Source organism: Ptychodera flava, chromosome 18 (genome assembly GCF_041260155.1).
Source record: "Ptychodera flava strain L36383 chromosome 18, AS_Pfla_20210202, whole genome shotgun sequence".
In the NCBI taxonomy this organism is placed as follows: Eukaryota; Metazoa; Hemichordata; class Enteropneusta; family Ptychoderidae; genus Ptychodera; species Ptychodera flava.
Window position 1 is genome coordinate 22,041,511 of NC_091945.1, and position 19,848 is coordinate 22,061,358.

The window sequence follows — 19,848 nt, forward strand, 5'->3', positions numbered from 1 at the left end:
ATGCATTGTATTTACATTTTACATATCAAATGTTTATGATATAAAGCAGACAGTAAAGTACTTTGAATTAATATGTTTACGCTGACTACATCACAACATATATTTGAAAACATTACGCGAGAACAGTTTACAAAGTAAGATAAAAGAAGCCCATCAATATCAAATTATATGACATAAATGAATAGAAATAATTACTAACCCCGCACAACAGGTGCAATATGCAGCTCTTATGTCGCCAGTTTTGTGCGCACATATCCACATCTTATGCGGATGTCGCCTATTTTCTGCGAAGGCGTACACTCTCCTTTGAGAAAACAGAAATTCCCAATAGCATGGAATTAAACTTCCTTCATCCATTGATTATCGAATAATCTGTAAGCTTTGCCTTCTTTGTAATCGCTCAATAATCTTTTCCGCATGTCTACATCCGATCCTCCTGCATGTCTGCTTAGAATGAAAATGCAAATGTCATCAAAATATATTGGAGGCCAACTCTTCATGCCATCTTTCTCACCAATCCAGTCAGTTAGGTCGATCATTGGATCGGGCAAAATTACCAGTTTACCCCCATCATCTTTTACTTCCAACAAAGCTTTATATTCAAGAGCCTTTTGTGCCTGTAATTCGGCGTGCGACTTCAGGACCTGTATTTCCATCTCGTATGCACTAAAAGTACGAGCTACAAGAGTAGCTTTGTTCCCGTTGGTCTTCAATCCACGTTTCGATAAAAAAGACCTCAGAGAGTCAATCGCCCATGCCTGAAAATATTCTAAAGTAGGCTGATCTTCATCCATATTTTCTTGTGATACTTTAAGTTGAACTTCCAAGAAATTTATTTAATACCATCAATCACAGGCTACCTGTTGGAACATAAGCTGATATGAAAATGCAAAATATCACGTCACTAATACATGTATATCTCATCAATATACAAAGTAAGTTTCATAAACTTTTAATGTGTTGTTCCAGTCGTATGTCCCTAAGTTGAAAGTAAGTTCAATATGCAAATTAGTGACTAGCTGATGTTGAAATACTTAGCGACTTTTAGTAATATTTGATCAAGTCTATTCAGATATGTCCCTAATTATACAAGTTCATTAGATATGTAAATGAGTGATTAGTTTATCTACAAATGCTAACACAACTTTCATTAATACTAAATCATAGTATCTCCCATGTACATAGCAAGTTTCGTAAATTTTGATGCAGTCAATCAAGATACATATCCCTAATTAGAAAAGTTCATTAAATATGCAAATAGTAATAGCTGAAGTAAAAATGCTTATGACTTCCAATACTGTTGTATCACAGTCAAGTCAATTCAGATATATCCCTAATTAGCAAAATTCGTTAATATGCAAATTAGTAATTAGCTGATCTTAAAATGCCTAATAACTTTTATTATTGTTGTGTCATAATATCTTCACTATGCATAGCATGTTCCATAAACTTTAAACAAGTCAATTCTGATAGATCCTTGATTAGAAACATTCGTTATATATGCAAATTAGTAATTAGCAATAGAAAAATGGTAAATTACTTTCAATATTGTTATACCATAGTATATCCAATGTATGTAGCAAGTTTCGTCAATGTTGATCGAGTCATCCAATTGTCAGCTAAAGCTAAAATTGCCCTCAAAAGATCTCGTACCTTGATATTCTCGCCAGTGGCAATTTTTGTAGGTTCCATCGTTCTTGTGCCACGTAAAGGACAACCGATGATGAATTCGACGTATCCGCCGTTGGTCTTCCTGACATGACGATTACTACAACGTATATCGCTGTATGCACAGGGCCTCATAAGTGCCTATTTAAGTCAATATTACAGCATTTTTCTTTCTTTTTCAATGTTACAAATAATCCAGCTGAAGAGCACAACACTTGTGTAGCTGTCTTTTGTGTAGCGTGTATTGGCATGTATAGTGCGTCCTCGTAAATGTGACCTTTAGTTCCGTGACCTCTAGGCCTGGCTCTAGCCATGCCTACTTCCTGCCCTGCCCTCGCTATGCCTGTACTATATATACAGTAAACACAGCGACGTCTGTACACGTGGCCAGAAGGCATGGCCAGAGGAATTGGCTAGAGGTCACGGAACTAAAGGTCGTATTTACATATGATCACATTCCCCATTGAGGGCGCACTATACATGCCAATACAAGCTACACAAAAGACAGCTACACACAATGTTGTGCTCTTCAGCTTTATTTGTAACATTGAAAAGAAAGAAAAACGCTGTAATATTGACTTAAATAGGCACTTATGAGCCCCTGTGTTCTAACCTTGAGACTTATGAAAAGTATGTCAGCAGTTTGGAGATGGTTCAAAAAGGAACTATGATCGCTTTGGTGAGCGAGAATAGACAGCAACAAATGAGTTATCAATAAGAATAGTAAATTAAAAAAATAAATGAAAATATGGAACGCTTCACGAATTTGCGTGTCATCCTTGCTGCAGGGGCCATGCTAATCTTCTCTGTATCGTTCCAATTTTATTATATGTGCGGCCGAAGCGCGCACACTTGAATTATGGAGATAATGTCTATATAAACAGTTTTTTGAAATTAAAAACTTACTAAACGGTGCGGTGTTAGAACGTATTGTCAACGTTTAAGATATGCAAATCTAGCCCAGAACACGCGTTCTGTATCAGCGCGCAGAACCTTATAGTGTGAGCGTGATCTGATTGCGCATGCGTCACGGCAGCGTGAAATGCTGACAAAGACTGCAAAGATGCCTCGACCCCTTTAAAAATATCAAATTGCAATCCAGCACGATCACACTTATGGTTACATATAGCCCTAAGGGCAGAGTCCATTTTTCACGTATAAACGTCTGCGGACTTCGAACAAATATCCAGTTTGGTATCATTGACAATTATCTTATCAAAAAAGAATATTATTGCAACGTGCAGGCAAAATGTTAATGAACTATGATTTCAAACTTTGCAGATTTACTAATACTTACTGTCGGAGAATGTCGAAAATTGAGAGCCAAGCTAAAGAATAATAAAGGTTGTGGTATAGATAGTCTTATTAATATATTCATCAAAAACAGCCTAGACATCTTCCTCGAGATCATAGTTGGTTTATTGGATACCGGTTTAGTTCCTAATGACTGGTGCATCGGCATTTAAACCTCTGTGCAAAAGCAAAGAGTCAGTCGATGATCCAGATAATTACCGAGGTACTACTGTTTAGCTCAGTGCATTGGAAAAGCTTTTACGTCTGTCCTTAATGCTTGCCGAAGTTGGTACGTTGAGAGCACTGGTATGCTCGGCGAAGAACAGGCTTCAAGTTGTTTTAGGGAAGGTTATAATACCGGGATCACATTTTCGGGATCACATTTGCGAGGTTCTGTGCCTTTATTGATTGTAAAACAAGCCTTTGACCTAATTGATATGTTTTTTAAAGCTTATAAGCTATGGAATAAACGGCAGGGTTATGAACTTGAATTTACAATATGTACGATCCAAATCTTATACAAAAATGGTGGCAGATTTTCAGAGTTATGTACTTATATTGTTTGTGTAAAGCAAGGATAGACTTTGTTAGCCCTGCTATTTGCTATTTATCTACATGATTTTGAATACTCAATTAGTAGAAGCTACTGAGGCTCAGACCAGCTTTCAAACGATTTTTGCTCTGTACTTAGGGACGATGATGTTGAAGAGTTCTTGCATAATATACGTTTTATTGTATGCTGATGACACAACTGTGTTTTGCATTTTCAGAATCTGCTGAAGAGTTGCAAAAAAGCTCTCGATGCTGTTCATACTTTTTGCAACTGTATTTTGCATTTTAACATTAACAAACAAACTTTGTAATTGTTTGGAATGGTTTGGCAAAAAACCCCACAAATCTACTTATAATGAAAACGAAAGAGGAGTATGTATAGCTAGTATACATATCTTGGTACAAGTTTTTATTACATTGGAAAGTTTACAAAACAATCACTAAACAAATCACCCAGGCCAGGCCAGCCATGTTTAGTTTGAAGACAAAGGCGCAACGACTCAATCTCCCATTACCCAGTGTGAATTATTTGAAACATTTGTCAAACCAATACTTCTTTTACGGGAGCGAAATTTGGGGGTCATCAAAATCTCAAACGAATTAATATGTTTTATAACAAATTCTTGAAAAGCTATCAAGCGTTAATACCAGAACTGCAAATTTATTGGTGTATGGAAAAACTTGTTAAAACCAGTTGCGATGGAATTATTGAAAAATGAATGATTAACTTCTTGATACACCTAACAAGTTCACAGAAGAGTAAATTTCTTGTATTTGTTTAAACTTTTAAATCCCGTTCATGATAAAAACTTTTCAAATCATCCTGGATTGGAAATATCAAAAGCATTCTTGACAAGCGTGGTTTCTGATAAAAGTTGTCGCCGATGTACAACCGTTGCGTTAGAAATAGATAGGTATCCGAGATGTTAGATCAACTGAGAGCCTACGATCGTCATGATTGTCGGTCGTTGTCGACCTTAGACCGAAACTTTCGGATGACACCAAAGTTATTTCCGTAGACGCTACCAGACTATTGCAAGCTTTGATGACAGCTGCCCTTGGTTGATTAGAGTAGCTACTGTTTCACACTTGTCTCGTTTACATGGCCACTGACGTACATGATATGCCGTGTGTCGAACCCTGCGTCGTCTAGAACTTTGCAAACCGTGGCTCGAATATTGTGACATTGGTCAAGTTAATAAGTCTACATGTCGGATTGTTCATGAAGTTGTCTTTGTGGTCTTTCAGTGTTATGAATGCCTGTCGCTCAGGGTGTCCATCCTTTCAGCAATATCGAGTTCGCTTGCGATTTTCTTTGCCCACTACATTAATCTTGTTGTAAACGTTATCATCTACCAACTTGTATGATTTGGTAATTTTTTTCTCGCAGCTGTTACGAGAAAACATTAAGAAGTCTCAGTACTAGGCGTGCACCATTCGATAAGCGAAGCATGCGATAAAGCAGCTTGTTGTCAAAGTTTATCATATCAAAGATTAATTGAATTTTCACGTGTATGTCATAGTTCATCAAGAATGCATCAGGAATGATACGAAGTAGCTTACATGTAAGCATGTGATACTGAGCAATTGCTTCAAAAGTGACAACCCGCAGCAATCTTGATTATACTGCAAAACGGTCGCCGTACATTGTCCTTGTGTCATATCTTCGAACAAAATGTGTCCATACAAGTCTGAGCAATGGCGACAAACGTGAAATTATTCGACGAAAGCATTGAACCAAATTATGAATAAATTTGATGAGCATATGTCAAAGTTTAATGTTCGCATATCAAGTTCAAAACAAATCAAGTAAAGCATCTCTGGGTAATAACTCCAAATAATATTGCAAGGATGTAGCCACCTTCCTGCAATATTGCATCATATTGCAAAGCAAAATGGCAGGCATGTGCAATTCACAGTAAATCGTTTTGTACCGATGTTGCAGCAATTTTTGCAAGCATATCTGAATAACGGCAGTGAACATGAATCGAGGTCATGGAATATGATCGTGATGTTGAACTTGCAACCCGTTAATGTTGCTTCAGAAAACATTCTTACTGCTGCAGGGATGATTGGTACGTGTCTTGGGTTACCGTCTATGTTTATCATGTTATTGATGGACATCGGAGGCGCTTTTAGGGAGGTTGACAACACAAATTGTCGGCAACATAGCGTACAAAAATGTCAGTGGTGAAGAAATCAAACGATTCATCGAAAATCAACGACGGAAAAACACAAATTCATAAAAATTCTAGTATCGATGGTATTTTGTATTTTACTCAATTATCACATAGATAGACCCACTTATCCCTATAGTATTTATATCAAATAACGTACAATCGTCCCACTGTGCCTGGATCGCCAAGAGACATGCACGTGTGTTCTAACATGGACCTAAAAATACTAACAATAACGGAAGAAGAAGAATCGCTTTGGTGAGTGGGAATAAACAGGAACGAAGGAGTGAATCAATAAGAATCATAGCAAATAAAAAAATAAAAGAAAATTTGGAACGCTTCACGATTATAAGTTCGGCATATCACAGTGAATTTTCAAATCTTTAATTTCACACAGTTTTACAGAACACCTCCCGTTGCAAATGCTGCAAAGACAAAAAATGAAAAGGGCAATGAGCTGAATTCGTCTCCCGAAATTTGAGTGGGCTTGTTACATAATCTAAAGAATGATAAAATTTTGATCCATGTCGGAAATAGGCAAGGTAAGAAACGCGCAACGCACTTGCAAGTACTAAACTCAACAAGGAGGCAAGCAGACAGATTTTTTAACATTACACACCCATTTTAAATTGAGGAGATTAATCTCGTCTTGGTGTTATTCCTGTTCAATATTTGTTAAAGTTCATATAACCGAAAATAATCCTAGTCTGCTTCGTCCAGTTCGCTTTCAATCAAATGTTTCTTTGAAATTCTGAAGCACTGAATTCATAATTGGGTTTTTGTTCTTTGCGAATTTGGTTTAAAATGCCTTTTGGCATTTATAATATGCTGCAACCGCAGCAGCACTGGTGAGGATAGTCAGGCGAATGGACACGCCGCTCGTTGCCATAGATCCAAAACCTTTTCGCAGTATCCTTCCATTTGTAGTGAATCACGGTGATGGGAACAGCTCGCAAACGTTGTCTCTGAAAAACAGAAGAAGTCAACTCGCTTAGGTTAAAAAAAAATAAGACGTTCTTGTCTATGCTTCTATGTGATATCAAATCTAAGATGTTGGTGGAATTAGAAATATAGTATTGTAACAACCAAGCATGCACTTTTAGTACTGGCGCTTTCTATGTATGCGAAATATTTCATTGAATCAGATGCACATTATTCGTCACTAGAGAATTTATACCAAGCTGCCATTATCTGTGCGTCTAGTCTATACAACATAACTGACACAAATAGACATGAGAAGTAAAATATTTGCGCAGTGTTACGTGTCCTATACAGTCCATTACCATACTGGCCATTGACTTCTAGGTCAGTCAACAACTTTGATATGGCCTTACATGTATTAGGTATTCGTTTAAAAGTACACTCCATGCGCGCGTAACGGTTATCGTTACAGTGCAAAGCGCCATCAACGGTTAACTCTGGCTAAATCCCGCTGGTAACGCATCACACCTACCTGTTTCAATTTTCTTCGGTCTACCCAAGCATTTTTATGTGCGTTTACTATTCGCATCGAGTTTTCATTGATTTCTCTCACGTGGTAATAGGTGATCGGCCAAACCTGAAATCTATACCAAATAAAAGAGTGCAATTTAATACTGTGTACAGAATGATCAGTTTTTAATCATTGTTAATAGTATTTCCAAGTGCAAAGTGTTTTACATCATATGCATTACAATTTGAAAAATACAATGCTTGTTATCTTATAAGACGTTTCAATGTCTGCGAATTCAAATTACATTGTCGGCATCCTTCAATGGGTGTGCAAATACTTTGGATATATATTGTTAAACAAGAAATCAAATAAGTGGTATAAGACTGCTCCATTAAATGGTAAGCGTGCGTAGTGTCCATAAAATAAGGTTATAAAATTGAAAACTAAAGGGTACCAATGGAATAACTTACTTGAGGAAGAGTCTGCTCGAGCAGTATAGCGCCCCCAACGTCCCTGACGAGGTGATCGGGCATGTCAGACTTCGAGACGATGTAGTCACTCAAATTGTTGTTGCTATGTGTGAGATTTGTATCAGCATCAGACGTTAAAGCATAAAAAAGGCCATCGTTTTGCGAGTGAAAAAGTCAAGGAAGAGATGCATGCGAAATATTTCATTGATGCACACGGTTCGTCACTAGAGAATTTATACTAAGCTGCCAATTATCAGTGCGTCTAGTTTATACAACATACCCGACACAAATAGACAACTCACACCTGTGTTTAAGCTCCTCTAGAATACTTAAACAGAGCTACATAAATCTGCAAATGAGCATGTGTATATAGGTGATAAAAGTTTGCAATAAAACTGCTTGTAATTACTTTTACTGATGTCAAACTATATATATATATATTATATATATATATATATATATAGGCCTATATATACATATATATATATATAATATATATATATATATTATATATATATATATATATATATATATATATATATATATATATATTTGCAGTTGTTGAAATTGAACGATCTTAAGGAGAAACTATTTCATTGTCAGAACTTACAATTCAACAGTCAGTCGTATGTACCAACGCAAACTCCGAAATCCTTGGCAGATTTTACAGACGACTCAGCCGTCTCCTCTGCACACACCGCACCTGAAACAATATATGTTTTGACAATACAATCGTTGCCATACGATCAACCGTCGTAAATAGATACGTTAGGATTTCAACATGTGAGGTATAAAATTTGTTCATTTTCGGCCAAAATCTTTTGTAAATATTCATATTACGGGGTGCTCCTATTGTATGTTTGAAAACCTGAGGAGGGAGGTTGCTTCTATGGAAGAACAATTTTTGTCCTTCCATGATGCGAGTAAGTGCCTATAGATGGACTAGTGCATATCTGTTAGCCTCGAAATGGCTTGACAATGAAGGGTTTGAGCATAGAAAAGAGTCTCAACTTTTCCACGTTTAAGATAGAACGCACCTCGGAGACAGAAATTCGGGCCTTCAAATTTTTTCAATTTTCTTCTGACCTACCACTTGTGGGGGCTCATTTTGAAGTTCTCGGCGAAAAAAAAGTTTTCATGGTCTTAGTTTTTCACAAATCGAAAATTTTATTTTTTCCCATAGAGTTAACACAGGGATGGTGGCCATTTTGGATTTCAAATATCGAGAAATCGCAAGTTATTTGTCTCTCTAGTACCAAAGTTTGCACGGTGACCCCTGATTTTTATTCTTGCTTTGGTAAGAGAATGGTTGAAAGTTTCACTGAGGAAAGTTTGAGCAAAAGTTTAAGTCTTTCACTTTCGAGGTGCATATTACCTTAATACAATCATTGAACACTCTCTCAGAAGCTAATTCAATATCTATATTGGTTTTGTACACATTCCTTAAAGTCAAATATGGTAACCTGGCGCCAACCATAATTGAACATCAAGAATACATGTATACCGAACATCACATGTACGGTAGAACGACGAAAAACATCACCCATATACGCACAGCAGATTTCGCCGCTGTATGCCATGCTCTCCTCTCGTCTGATACTTACCGTACACTACCACAGTTATCACAGGCATAGCAAGTCTGATCTATACTGAACTTCGAGAATTGATAATTAAATGATACACAAAAGCGATAATATGCGGTATGCGGTAGTCGTCACACCCCACGAGCGTACTGTGTACCCTCTAAAGACTCACCACTTTTATTTACACAATTCCCCCCTTACAACGCATTGTCTAAAGGCAACAGACTAAACAGGATCTGTAAAACTGCATTTACAAGATTTAGAGAATATACACATAAAAAATACTTGTGTGGACATCGTGGAGTTTCGACCGAGACTGAAGACAAAGACCTTTACACCAATATATACGCATTCAACACCTGGTGACACAAACGTCAATCAAAGGAATTCTCTTATGTAACGAATAGATAGTAATTATATGCTAATCTTCGAAACGCATATAATTATTCAATCTATACTGAACTTCGAGAATTGATAATTAAATGATACACAAAAGCGATAATATGCGGTATGCGGTAGTCGTCACACCCCACGAGAGTGAAAAAGCTAGGCTAGTAGTTATGCTGCATTGCACGGGTACGAAATATCTCCATCGATGAACAACTAATCGTCTATCTGGACTCAATGAATAAAAAATATGACGCAATAAATAGAGGCCGAAGACGAGGAGACTGTAACAGCTAAAGACTTGTAAACAGGTTGAGAAAAAAAAAATACTGAGAGTAAAATACAAAGCAACATACTCAAAACAGGAAGTATGAAAAAGCCTAAATGCACATAGCCGCTCAGGAAAAACCAGAGATAAAAAACCTACATGGAAAATAGGAAAAAACCTCTGGAAACCTGAACCCGATTGCATGCTAGATGTGCCAATGGGTCGGGATTTCTTATTATCGAAACAAACAAAAACTGATTGAAAATAAATACAGAAACGAAGTGAAAAACAACTGGTTCAAATAAACAGAATTGCACAGAGTTAGTGGCACTGCTGGACTTATGGCAAAACTACAAATTAATATTTATAAACAAATGTGAACCGCCGAAAATCTGTTAATCTTGCAGCTATTGGCTGACAACGACTCATACCTAGACAATTTCGACATTTCTATAAACTGCAGAAAAATTAATTATTGTATTCTGAATTTACTCTCATTAATTCCATGTTGAGCAAGTCGACGATATCATGCAACTGTCCTTGGAGCTAGTGGATATCCATCCGCCGTATATGGCTAAGCACCTGTCTCTCACACTGTTATCAGCTGCACCCTGCCCTGGAAAGCGTCTTTTAGAAACGTCGGCTTGGCCAAGATGCGTCTGCAGCCCTCAAATGTAGATTGAAGAGGATGAACCAAACGATGTACCATACAATAGACTGTTCCGGATAAAGTATGGAACCCTCTGATGTCGTTATAGACCACCATTTTCAATGATACTGCCACCAGTCTTGGCGATGGACTGCAATGTGGAGATCGGTTCGGCAGGGAATACAGCATCCTTAGTCATGCTCGTTGAATACCAATTTATCCAGTGGAGCCCTCCATTTCTGTACTTTGATACTGTGAACCTGCTTTCCATATTGACATCGCATCTGGAAGGGTTTATGTAGATTACATGAGGCTGGGCCATCGAACTCTGTTCTTCATTGCTCCATCTGGAAAAAAATAATAACGCAAAAAACGGCAAACTAGAAGATCCATCAACAAAAGTCACGAATGTGATGCCAATAGGCTACATGCAAGAACAAAACTATTTTTGCAAATAAACCACACCAGGTTTGCAAGCTAATATCCCGAAATCTCAGTCACCAAGGTATGCTGCCTCGCATCATTAAGTCATGAATTGCCTCAATGGAGGAGATCGCTGGCGAAAGCCATAATAACATATGATATTAACAAGCCCTGAAAAAAGAACATGACCGAAAAGTCATTCACTCACGAATAGCCTCAATGGATGACATAATCGGCGAAAGTAATATTGACAGTCTCTTTCTCATATTACTTTCAATTGAAATGTACGATGGGCCGAGGCCTTGTATTGAAATAAATAAAATCTGAAATCTGAAATAATCGGCGAAAGCAATTATTGACAGGCCCAGGAAATGGGTATGATCGACGAAAAGTCATTCACTCCATAATAGTCTCAATGAAAGACATAATTGGCGAAAGCCAATAACAAGCCCTGAAAATGGGCATGACAGAAAAGTCATTCACTCTCGAATAGCCTCAATGGATGACATAATCGGCGAAAGCAATTATTGACAGGCCCAGGAAATGGGTATGACCGACGAAAAGTCATTCACTCCAGAATAGTCTCAATGAAAGACATAATTGGCGAAAACCATAAACAACAGGCCATGAAAATGAGCATGACAGAAAAGTCATTCACTCTCGAAAGAGTCTAGATAATGTAAATGCAATATCAAATTCTATTCCAACAGCACTGCACAAATGGCAAACATCAAAACATGAAAGTCAGCAATCAAAAAACAGACTAGAAGGATGTCGCCTGGAAGATAATTACAACTCTACAACAACTATAAAGCCAAATTACCATTGTAGAAAACTAGCCTCTAACCATGGAGCGACCGAAAGGATGACACTGTCACCAGCATATTGAAAGTAAGACAATCTAAAATGGAAGGTAATGGTTCGTAAAAATCGTCGGGCACTGGCTGTGTGCTTCTTTGTGTGATGTACAAGACACTTAGGGTAGCAAAGAGACCTTTCACAAAATCTGCAAACCGCTTAAAATTGCAAACGGACATTCCAGAACAAACAACATGGCCTTATCGGAGATAATTAAGATGATGGATAGCTGACAATACAGGCTTGAACGGAGGACATGACAAGTTGTTTTCGTTCGTGCAATTTTGACATTAAGCATCTACGGCTGCTGCGCCAGGATTCCCACACGCCGAAACCAAGCGAAAAATAAAGTACGACAGTAAATAACGAAAATATTAACAGCGACGCTCCAGAGAAGCAATTTTAACTGATTATCGAAAAACCAACGTACTAGAATGTGATGCAGAAATGAGAGCAGGGAGCCTAAAAAAAGGCAGCGCTTATAATTTACGAAAAGTCGAACTTTGCTTGACACCCCATAAAACTGAGAACACGAAAAAATACAGAGAAAAAGCAAAGCAAAATAAAACAAAACTGGTGACTCTACCCAGAGCAACTGGCAATGAAAAGAAAATCAACATTTGTTCGCAAGTTCACGTACCGAACATCTACCAAGTGTTAAAATATCTGCGAAAACGAAATTGATGACGCCGATTTTCCTTTGAGGAATAGAAAATACCATGCTTGGCGTAACATAATGAAACTTATAAACATTCACCAACCAACCTGCTTGGAGTAAATCGTTCCGTTGAATCAGATTCGACGCCAACGTTAGCGGAAACCAAGGATTCATGGTCAGAAAACCATCATCTAAGACACAGATTGTGGAGACTGTCTCAACAGACGATTTAAGCATACAACATGACAGTGGACGCAAACGTAATGTTTGACAAATGCTTACAACTTCGGAGAAACAATAACAAGCTGTGCTGACAGTAAAGCAAACTGAATAAATTAAATATAAAGTAATTGTACTAAGCTTATTCATCAAAACCCAAGCAAATCCTACAAATTCATACACAACAAATCCCGAGCAAATCCCACAATTTTACAATGCAAATCCCAAGAAATTCCCTCAAATATTTACAGTAAAAATATCATAAAGTTACAGTGCTTGTAAAAACGTCAACGTGGTTATAATGGAACTCCCAATCACATGTAACAAAGAATAGTTATCGCTCAACATTTGAGTTAGTCCTGTGATCTTCACAACGGAAATCTTTCTTTTCTGAATACATGTATTTATTGATATGCCCCGAGGTCCGCTAAACCAATCTTACCTTTTTTCTTCCCCTCTGCAATAGAGCCCATACAGAAAGGAGGAGACGAATGCCGGGGTATGCAACGGTTTTCAAGCAATATTGCAAAATACCCCTGTTCACAAAACATATGCTTCCTGCATGAAAAGCAATTACTTCAAGAAATAGGTGGAGGAGAATGGAGATGGCATGGGAGAATGAATGAAAGGCAAGCTGAAGCCAAATGACAAATACCTTTAACATATGGCAGACAATTTTGGCTTTTTAAAATTTCAATGACCAACGCAAACTGCTTCACTCAGGTCTACTAGGACAATGACGAGAGTCAAAGACAAAAGTTTTGATACTACACAGGATTAGATGGATGAGTAACGAGTTGATTAGGCAGAAAGTTTGATGCACTGGTCGTTGCCTGCTTAGAAGAGATTGGAAAAGTCTATCTGTTCTGCAAATACCACCGTCCGCAACGAAACCGTGAGTCGATCCGAAGGTGGAAGCTGAAGTACTAGACGAAATATGGTCGCAGGTTGCCCGGTAAAGGTTGCCAGAAACTTTTTGACAGTCACAGAATCTGACGTTTTTGAAACAAGCTGCTCATGAGAAAAACCTATTGGAATGGGACTTAGTTTCATCTTCTTAATTTTCTGTTCTCCTCTCCTCCGGAGCGTTGCATTCATTTCTCGACATCGGTTTCATACGCTAATTCGCCAGAAATCTATTCGTAGACGGTCCCCAAGCCGAATTCGCTCGTCTGCTAATTTAGATAATTTCATGCGATAAGTAACGAGACAAATACCTTACTTCAGGGACTTCTTTGCTTTTTTGTGTGCCCCTTTGGAGACTGCATACAAAGAGACTTCCAGGTGATCAAATACTCCCCCTTCGTGCTCAAACTGCTGTCTGTTGCATGGTGTAAGGAACTTCGTAACTGTCAGTACACCCTTCTTGGCAGCGTAATAATGGTTTCTGAATTGTTCTACTGGTCGTCCTCTTGAATTGTGCGAGGTAGCTTCAACTGTCGAGATGGGGCAATAATTGCAAGTAATGATGCTACGCCAGGTGGCGTTGAAGTTAGCTCCTTAGTATCTCTGCAGTGTTGACTGTTGTGTGGACATCGTGGAGTTTCGACCGAGACTGAAGACAAAAGACCTTTACACCAATATATACGCATTCAACACCTGGTGACACAAACGTCAATCAAAGGAATTCTCTTATGTAACGAATAGATAGTAATTATATGCTAATCTTCGAAACGCATATAATTATTCATTCCCTCACTGGTACTGTACGCCCTCTATCGTAGACCCAGCTGGTCCTTCCGCTAGCACCGCGGCAGATAGCGCACCTCACCTGCAAAAGGAAAGAAAGGAAATATGTAAGCAAATAAATAAATAAATAAATAAATAAATAAATAAATAAATACATAAATAAATAAATAAATAAATAAATAAATAAATAAATAAATAAATAAATAAATAAATACCAAATTGACAAATAATAGAAACTAAAGATAATCTGGCAGGAGAATAAACTACCGTCCCATCAGGGAATGTGAATAATTTTACCAGGAATCGCTCGGATGAAAGAAATCACGGCAAACGACGAAAAAGAAAAGATATTATCTTCAGAGATTTGTCTTACCAAGATTGCCTCTTAGAGGCCAACGACCTGTCAAATTAAGATCTTTGTGATTGTCGTTCCGTATTTTTAACATTTTACTTTAAGTATTTTTGTGGACATCATGTGCGTCTTGTTTCGTCGTAAGCGCACGATTGAGGACTTACCCGGCCTCTGCCCAAACAGCGCCCGCAACGGACAAAGCCATGAGAACGACAGTGAAAACATCCCTGGAAGGAGTAGAAAAACACACACACAAAAAGAATGATAATTTCAATACCAATATCTCCAGAAAAAATTGTTTTTGCCGTATTCATGCCCGTGAATTTTTGAATGTCAGTCTTTCAACCATTGCCATTTAAAGGTATACTGTCACCTGTTCCAATTTTGCCATGGAAAGAGAAAATCTAACCAATTACGGATTTTAAGCGGGTGGCCGCTTTTTAAAAACAGCGCCCTCACATGGCCCTTTGACCATATATGGGCATATTTAGATTACAGGTAGCTGTATACCTTTAAGAATGAAAATCTATCTTCAGAGAATTATATCGATATCAGAAGAGGTATGGATCACCCGAATATATCCCTGTGTATAGATAAGTTGCAGCTACTACACTGGACCTTTAAACTCATAGATGTACAATAGTTTTCAATTGAAATAACATTGCCAAACCGTTCTTGTTTCTGTTTTCCATCATAGAACATTACACTGAAATGCACAGGAGTAATTTACGTACGTGTACAGTTGACGTGTGAGGCACTTCGATCTGCTTGGTGTGGTTTGAAAATAGGTAATCAGGTTGGACGTCGACTTGCCACGGACCTGGTGGACGGCCGTTGATTGGCCCATCGACCAGTTCGCCACGGTAAGGCTGGTACACTCGATTGGTGTGACGACGCTCTGTGAATGTTTCAAGTTCATACTGGCAGAAAACAAGAAACATGAGTTTTATACTTTGATCGATTCTTACTGCTGGTCAACGATAAGACTGTCGAGCTAATTAAGGTAATATGCGCCTCGAAAGTGAAGGATTTGAACTTTTGCTCAAACTTTCCTAAATGAAACTTTCGACCATTCTCTTACCACAGTAAGAATAAAATTCAGGAGTCACCGTGCAAAATTTGCTACTGGCATGACAAATTATCTAAGATTTCGCGATATTGATATTCAAAATGGCCGCCATCCCTGTGTCAACTCCATGGGGAAAAATAAAATTTCAAATTTTGAAAAACTTAGACGATGAAAACTTTTCTTTCACCAAGCGCTTTAAAATGAACCCCTACAAGTGGTAGATCAGAAGAGAATTGTAAAAGTTTGAGAGTCCGAATATCTGTACCCGAGGCGCGTTCTACCTTAAAAGTCAATACGATGCGACTACTTTTCGTGACTGTTCGGTATAAAGATCACTTACGTGTCACACAAAATGACCCACAAAAATGACGTAAGTGATAAACATTTTGTGAGGCAAGAGAAGTGTGTTGGAAAGACAGCTAATATTAACATTTGGACTATACCAGTCATGTAATTATGTTTAACCCTTAAAGTGATGTAATTTTTCTCCCCAAAATACTAGTGCAACATTATTCAATTTTTTGTAAATTTTTCTGTAATTTATTTGGTAATTTTGGACCAAAGGGACACCATATTTCATTGGCTACAGTGTTTTTCCAAAATTAAGCAAAAAATCTGTAAAAAAATGATTGGGGTATATTTTGTTAAGGTGACAACAGTTGACTTTGGCGCTCAAAGGGTTATGCGCGCTTGCCTTAGTCAAGTCACTGTGCCGATTTACACAGTCGAAAGCATGATGTTCAAGGTTACTTACATGTAACGCACTTGACTGCAGTATGTCTGTGATGACCATTTGTTTGGCTGGTCGGGAGCCATAGCAACAGTGCGCGGCCACAAACTGTAACAAGGCGTCCCTCGCTTCCTCCTTGGTTATTGCAGCGGCTCTGATCCAGAGGTAAAATATGAAATGTTCAGAAAAAACTGAATCTAAATTGCCGTCCAGAAACGTTGTCCGACGTAGCTGGCATTTTTGAAAGCCGAACTACATAGAGCATTGATTTCATCGTCATATAGAATTACAAAAATGTTGAAAACGTTATGCCAACATCAAACAAGAAGATAATTCAATATTGTTTTGACATTGACCACTGTTGCGCGATGTGTGCAGAATCAATATTGAGGAGCAAACAGCTTTAATCACAGATTATTAGGACGTTAATCGATTCCATTAGAAAGAAGAGTAATCGACATTCTATCAGTTTTGAAGCCATTGATCAGATTTCAAGTTAAGATGCTTCGATAGAATCGAGGAGCACTCCGTATAAGACCATTAGTTTTTAACGTGACCCTCATCAACCTATTGGAACTGCTAGTATCAAAAACCATAGATGTAATTTAGTGTGTATTTCAGAAAAGGTACGTGGAAAATGCCAACTTTATTTGAAATTGTTTGGCTTCAATGATATGAAAATGATACATCTTAAAGTGATTCTGTAGACACTCACTCTCCGTAGGTCTCTGGCGGTCTGTGCTCCTCAGAGGGCGCTTGGTAGTGAGGAGGAGGAATAGCTCTCCCGATGCCAAGCCCCACATTCTCATAACCCTGGAAGTTGTCGAGCTCTGCTGGCACCGCGGGCTGCAGGGGTGGCTCTTCGTCAGCGTCACTGATATGGTAAATGTCGGGGTCGTCGTCCCAGTGGTACGGCGGAGCGTCATCGCCAGCATTGTGGTCGCCATTCCAGGCTGAATAAAGAAAAAAAAATGTGTTACTCGCGCACAGGAAGTGATGATTGCTCAAATGTTTGCAGCTCCATAACTTCAAAAATGTCATGATGTTAAACTGACTGAAACGAGGCAATGTAGGACTTGTGGTGGCGCTGCACTTAACCAACCTTTTTTTTGTTTCTGGTCCTTGACATTAAGCAAAGTGATGAGGCGACGCGGTTTTCTTTTATTTTGCCTTTCTTTTTATTCCTAACAAAGCTGGTTTGGCACTATTGATGCAACAATTATTGTTTTTTTATAACTGGTTGCATAATGCTTTCGTTTTCTTTTTAGCATTTCTGGACATGCAAACAGGGATATCAAGGATAGCTGTACTGATGAGTATGTAAACCCCCCTTCAAAAAAAAATATCCTTGAAGCGCAGGCTCTGATATGACGCGGGCGGTGACAAGAAACGATCTCTTTTTGGCCTAATAAGATGTTACTATGTATTGCTATACAGGGTTTCTGCATGCAGAAAATGTATCAGTTTAATGAATGCCGATTATTCGGGTCTGGTATAGTAATATATTAATAGCGCTGTTCACGGTTACAGGTTTGTTACTAAATATAGCTGTACGCGCGCGACATCGGACACGCAGCTTGAAATGCGGACAAATTTTATCAATGTTGCATACATGGCCGTTTTTGCAGCTTGTACTCTGAGTCGTGAATATGTTTTTTAGTATTCACTGTTACACTAGCAGTCGCCCACTGAGATGTATTTTCGTCGTTCTTGCATGCGTAATTTTAAAAAGCGTAATCTAAAAATGCGGACAAATATTTATTTTTGCATATTAATGAGAGAACAGTGACGTAAACTGTGACCAGCCCTATTGATATTATAATGATTAAGAAGCAGCAGCTGCTGTTGATATAATGACGCTAATGATGAAACAATCCTAACGACTATCTGGCACAAGTTAAAACCAGAAAGGGTTTACTACAAGCAGCTGCAACTTCTCATTATTTTTTTCACTGTCGGTGTTTAATGTCAGCCGCAGTTTGTTGTTTTACTCTCCAAAGCATGTTGAAACACCAACTATTTAGCTTGTCGAAACAGCGTCTGAACCTGTAAAATGCACTGGTATTGTTTACATTTGAATTCTTTCTCCGGACCAGAATTCACTTGTGTCAACAATAACAATGCAATTTACACATGCAGAGGCTAATTAGAACATTGTTTGGAGCAGAACAAGATACTGAAGTTGATATTGAAAACAAAAACTGTGAAAAAAATCATCAAAAAGTTACAGTCTAGCTCTTTAAGAATAAAATGTTAAACAACTCACGCTGTTGTGAATAAGAAGGCTCGGGACTCCCTGGATAGGGTGGCGGTTGTTCTAGGGGGATTTGACTAGACAGAGGGGGTCCAGGATACGGAGGGGGTTCGTCGCTTATTGGTGGATAACCTCTCTGATGCCGGGGAGGGTGGCCCCCACCCTGCGATGACGAGGGAAAGTTTCCTAGCTGGGAGGAGTTGCCATCAGCGGGGGGTGCCGATGGGACGACGTGTCGCGGTGTTGGCAAGCTGTGCTTCATCGTAGGTTATCTGAAACCGGAGTATCAAGAGTCAAATAGTCAGTAGTGGGAACGTTTGAAATGCTGATCGCATTCAGTATTCCGTTCCTGAAAACAAATTCAACCGAAACAAACAACACAACAACAACAACAACAACAACAACAACGACAACGACAACAACGACAACAACAACAATAACAATAACAACACAGCACCAAGAAACTCTTATAGGTTTGTCGTATCGACAATCCGATCATGAGATTAGTACAATACTTCTGAATCTTTCACACAGTCAATGAGCAAATGTGTGACATGATGGTATTCTAGTGACTAAGGGGATCACTTCACGTCAAAAAAATGCCACAATTCTGATCTTCAGCTTTATTTTGTTGATGGAATCACAAGATTGACTCGCTTTCTCATTTCTTTCGACTTCTAATCGACTTCTCACTAAACCAACCCTTCAATATTTTGTTTATTCAGTTCATTGACATAGAGCACAGAAAACAAACAAGGAAACAAGACTTATACACATAATAATGAATGTACAAGAACAACATCAGGAACGGAAACGCTTGTCTAGAAATTTAGTATATGTTATATATAACATTATATATATATATATATATTATATATATATATATATATATATATATATATATTGCTATTATCATTATACTTAAGGGACAATTAATAGATCATGTTTATCACTATTTTTATTTTGTAAATCAATTGCAACTTAATATTCTACTCCCTTAAGAATTTTAAAACGCTTACTATTTAGCATGTCAGCATAACGTCTATGCATATAAAATGCACTATTATTGTTTATATTTGAATTCTAAGTCCGGACTAGAATTCACTTGTCAACAATA

At 38.1% G+C, this 19,848-nt stretch overlaps 1 protein-coding gene and 1 non-coding gene across 9 annotated transcripts; both read right to left on the reverse strand.

The window, feature by feature from the left end:
- Window positions 1–2,410: 2,410 nt before the first annotated feature.
- Window positions 2,411–2,518, reverse strand: LOC139118014 (U6 spliceosomal RNA). Its single transcript, XR_011548617.1, has one exon. It is a non-coding gene; the product is annotated as a U6 spliceosomal RNA (small nuclear RNA).
- A 3,516-nt stretch (window positions 2,519–6,034) lies between these two features.
- Window positions 6,035–19,014, reverse strand: LOC139117165 (protein SSUH2 homolog). 8 transcript variants are annotated; one of them, XM_070680039.1, is made up of 11 exons: window positions 18,744–19,014; window positions 17,193–17,430; window positions 16,502–16,631; window positions 15,413–15,598; window positions 14,843–14,905; window positions 14,328–14,408; window positions 9,197–9,234; window positions 8,203–8,295; window positions 7,593–7,695; window positions 7,144–7,248; window positions 6,035–6,655 (listed from the first exon to the last, which is right to left on the reverse strand). In XM_070680039.1, exons 1-8 carry the CDS (start codon window positions 18,991–18,993, stop codon window positions 8,268–8,270), a joined length of 1,014 nt encoding a protein of 337 aa, XP_070536140.1. In that variant the 5' UTR covers window positions 18,994–19,014; the 3' UTR covers window positions 6,035–6,655; window positions 7,144–7,248; window positions 7,593–7,695; window positions 8,203–8,267. The 8 variants fall into 8 exon arrangements, with proteins under 8 accessions (XP_070536140.1, XP_070536141.1, XP_070536146.1 ...); XM_070680045.1 differs by lacking the exons at window positions 6,035–6,655; window positions 7,144–7,248; window positions 7,593–7,695; window positions 8,203–8,295; window positions 9,197–9,234 and adding exons at window positions 9,279–10,826; window positions 13,080–13,195 and having other exon boundaries at window positions 13,860–14,408; XM_070680044.1 differs by lacking the exons at window positions 6,035–6,655; window positions 7,144–7,248; window positions 7,593–7,695; window positions 8,203–8,295; window positions 9,197–9,234 and adding exons at window positions 9,279–10,826; window positions 13,080–13,195 and having other exon boundaries at window positions 13,855–14,408.
- Window positions 19,015–19,848: the final 834 nt, after the last annotated feature.

Bases quoted from the DNA above. Each gene is read 5' to 3' on its own strand.
- LOC139117165 (XM_070680039.1), bottom strand. From the start codon at position 18,993: ATGAAGCACAGCTTGCCAACACCGCGACACGTCGTCCCATCGGCACCC. The intron at 17,431-18,743 runs GTGAGTTGTTTA...TTCTTTATTCAG, and splicing joins GCCTTCTTATTCACAACAGC to CCTGGAATGGCGACCACAAT. The intron at 14,906-15,412 runs GTACGTAAATTA...TACTCCTTCCAG, and splicing joins CTCACACGTCAACTGTACAC to GGATGTTTTCACTGTCGTTC.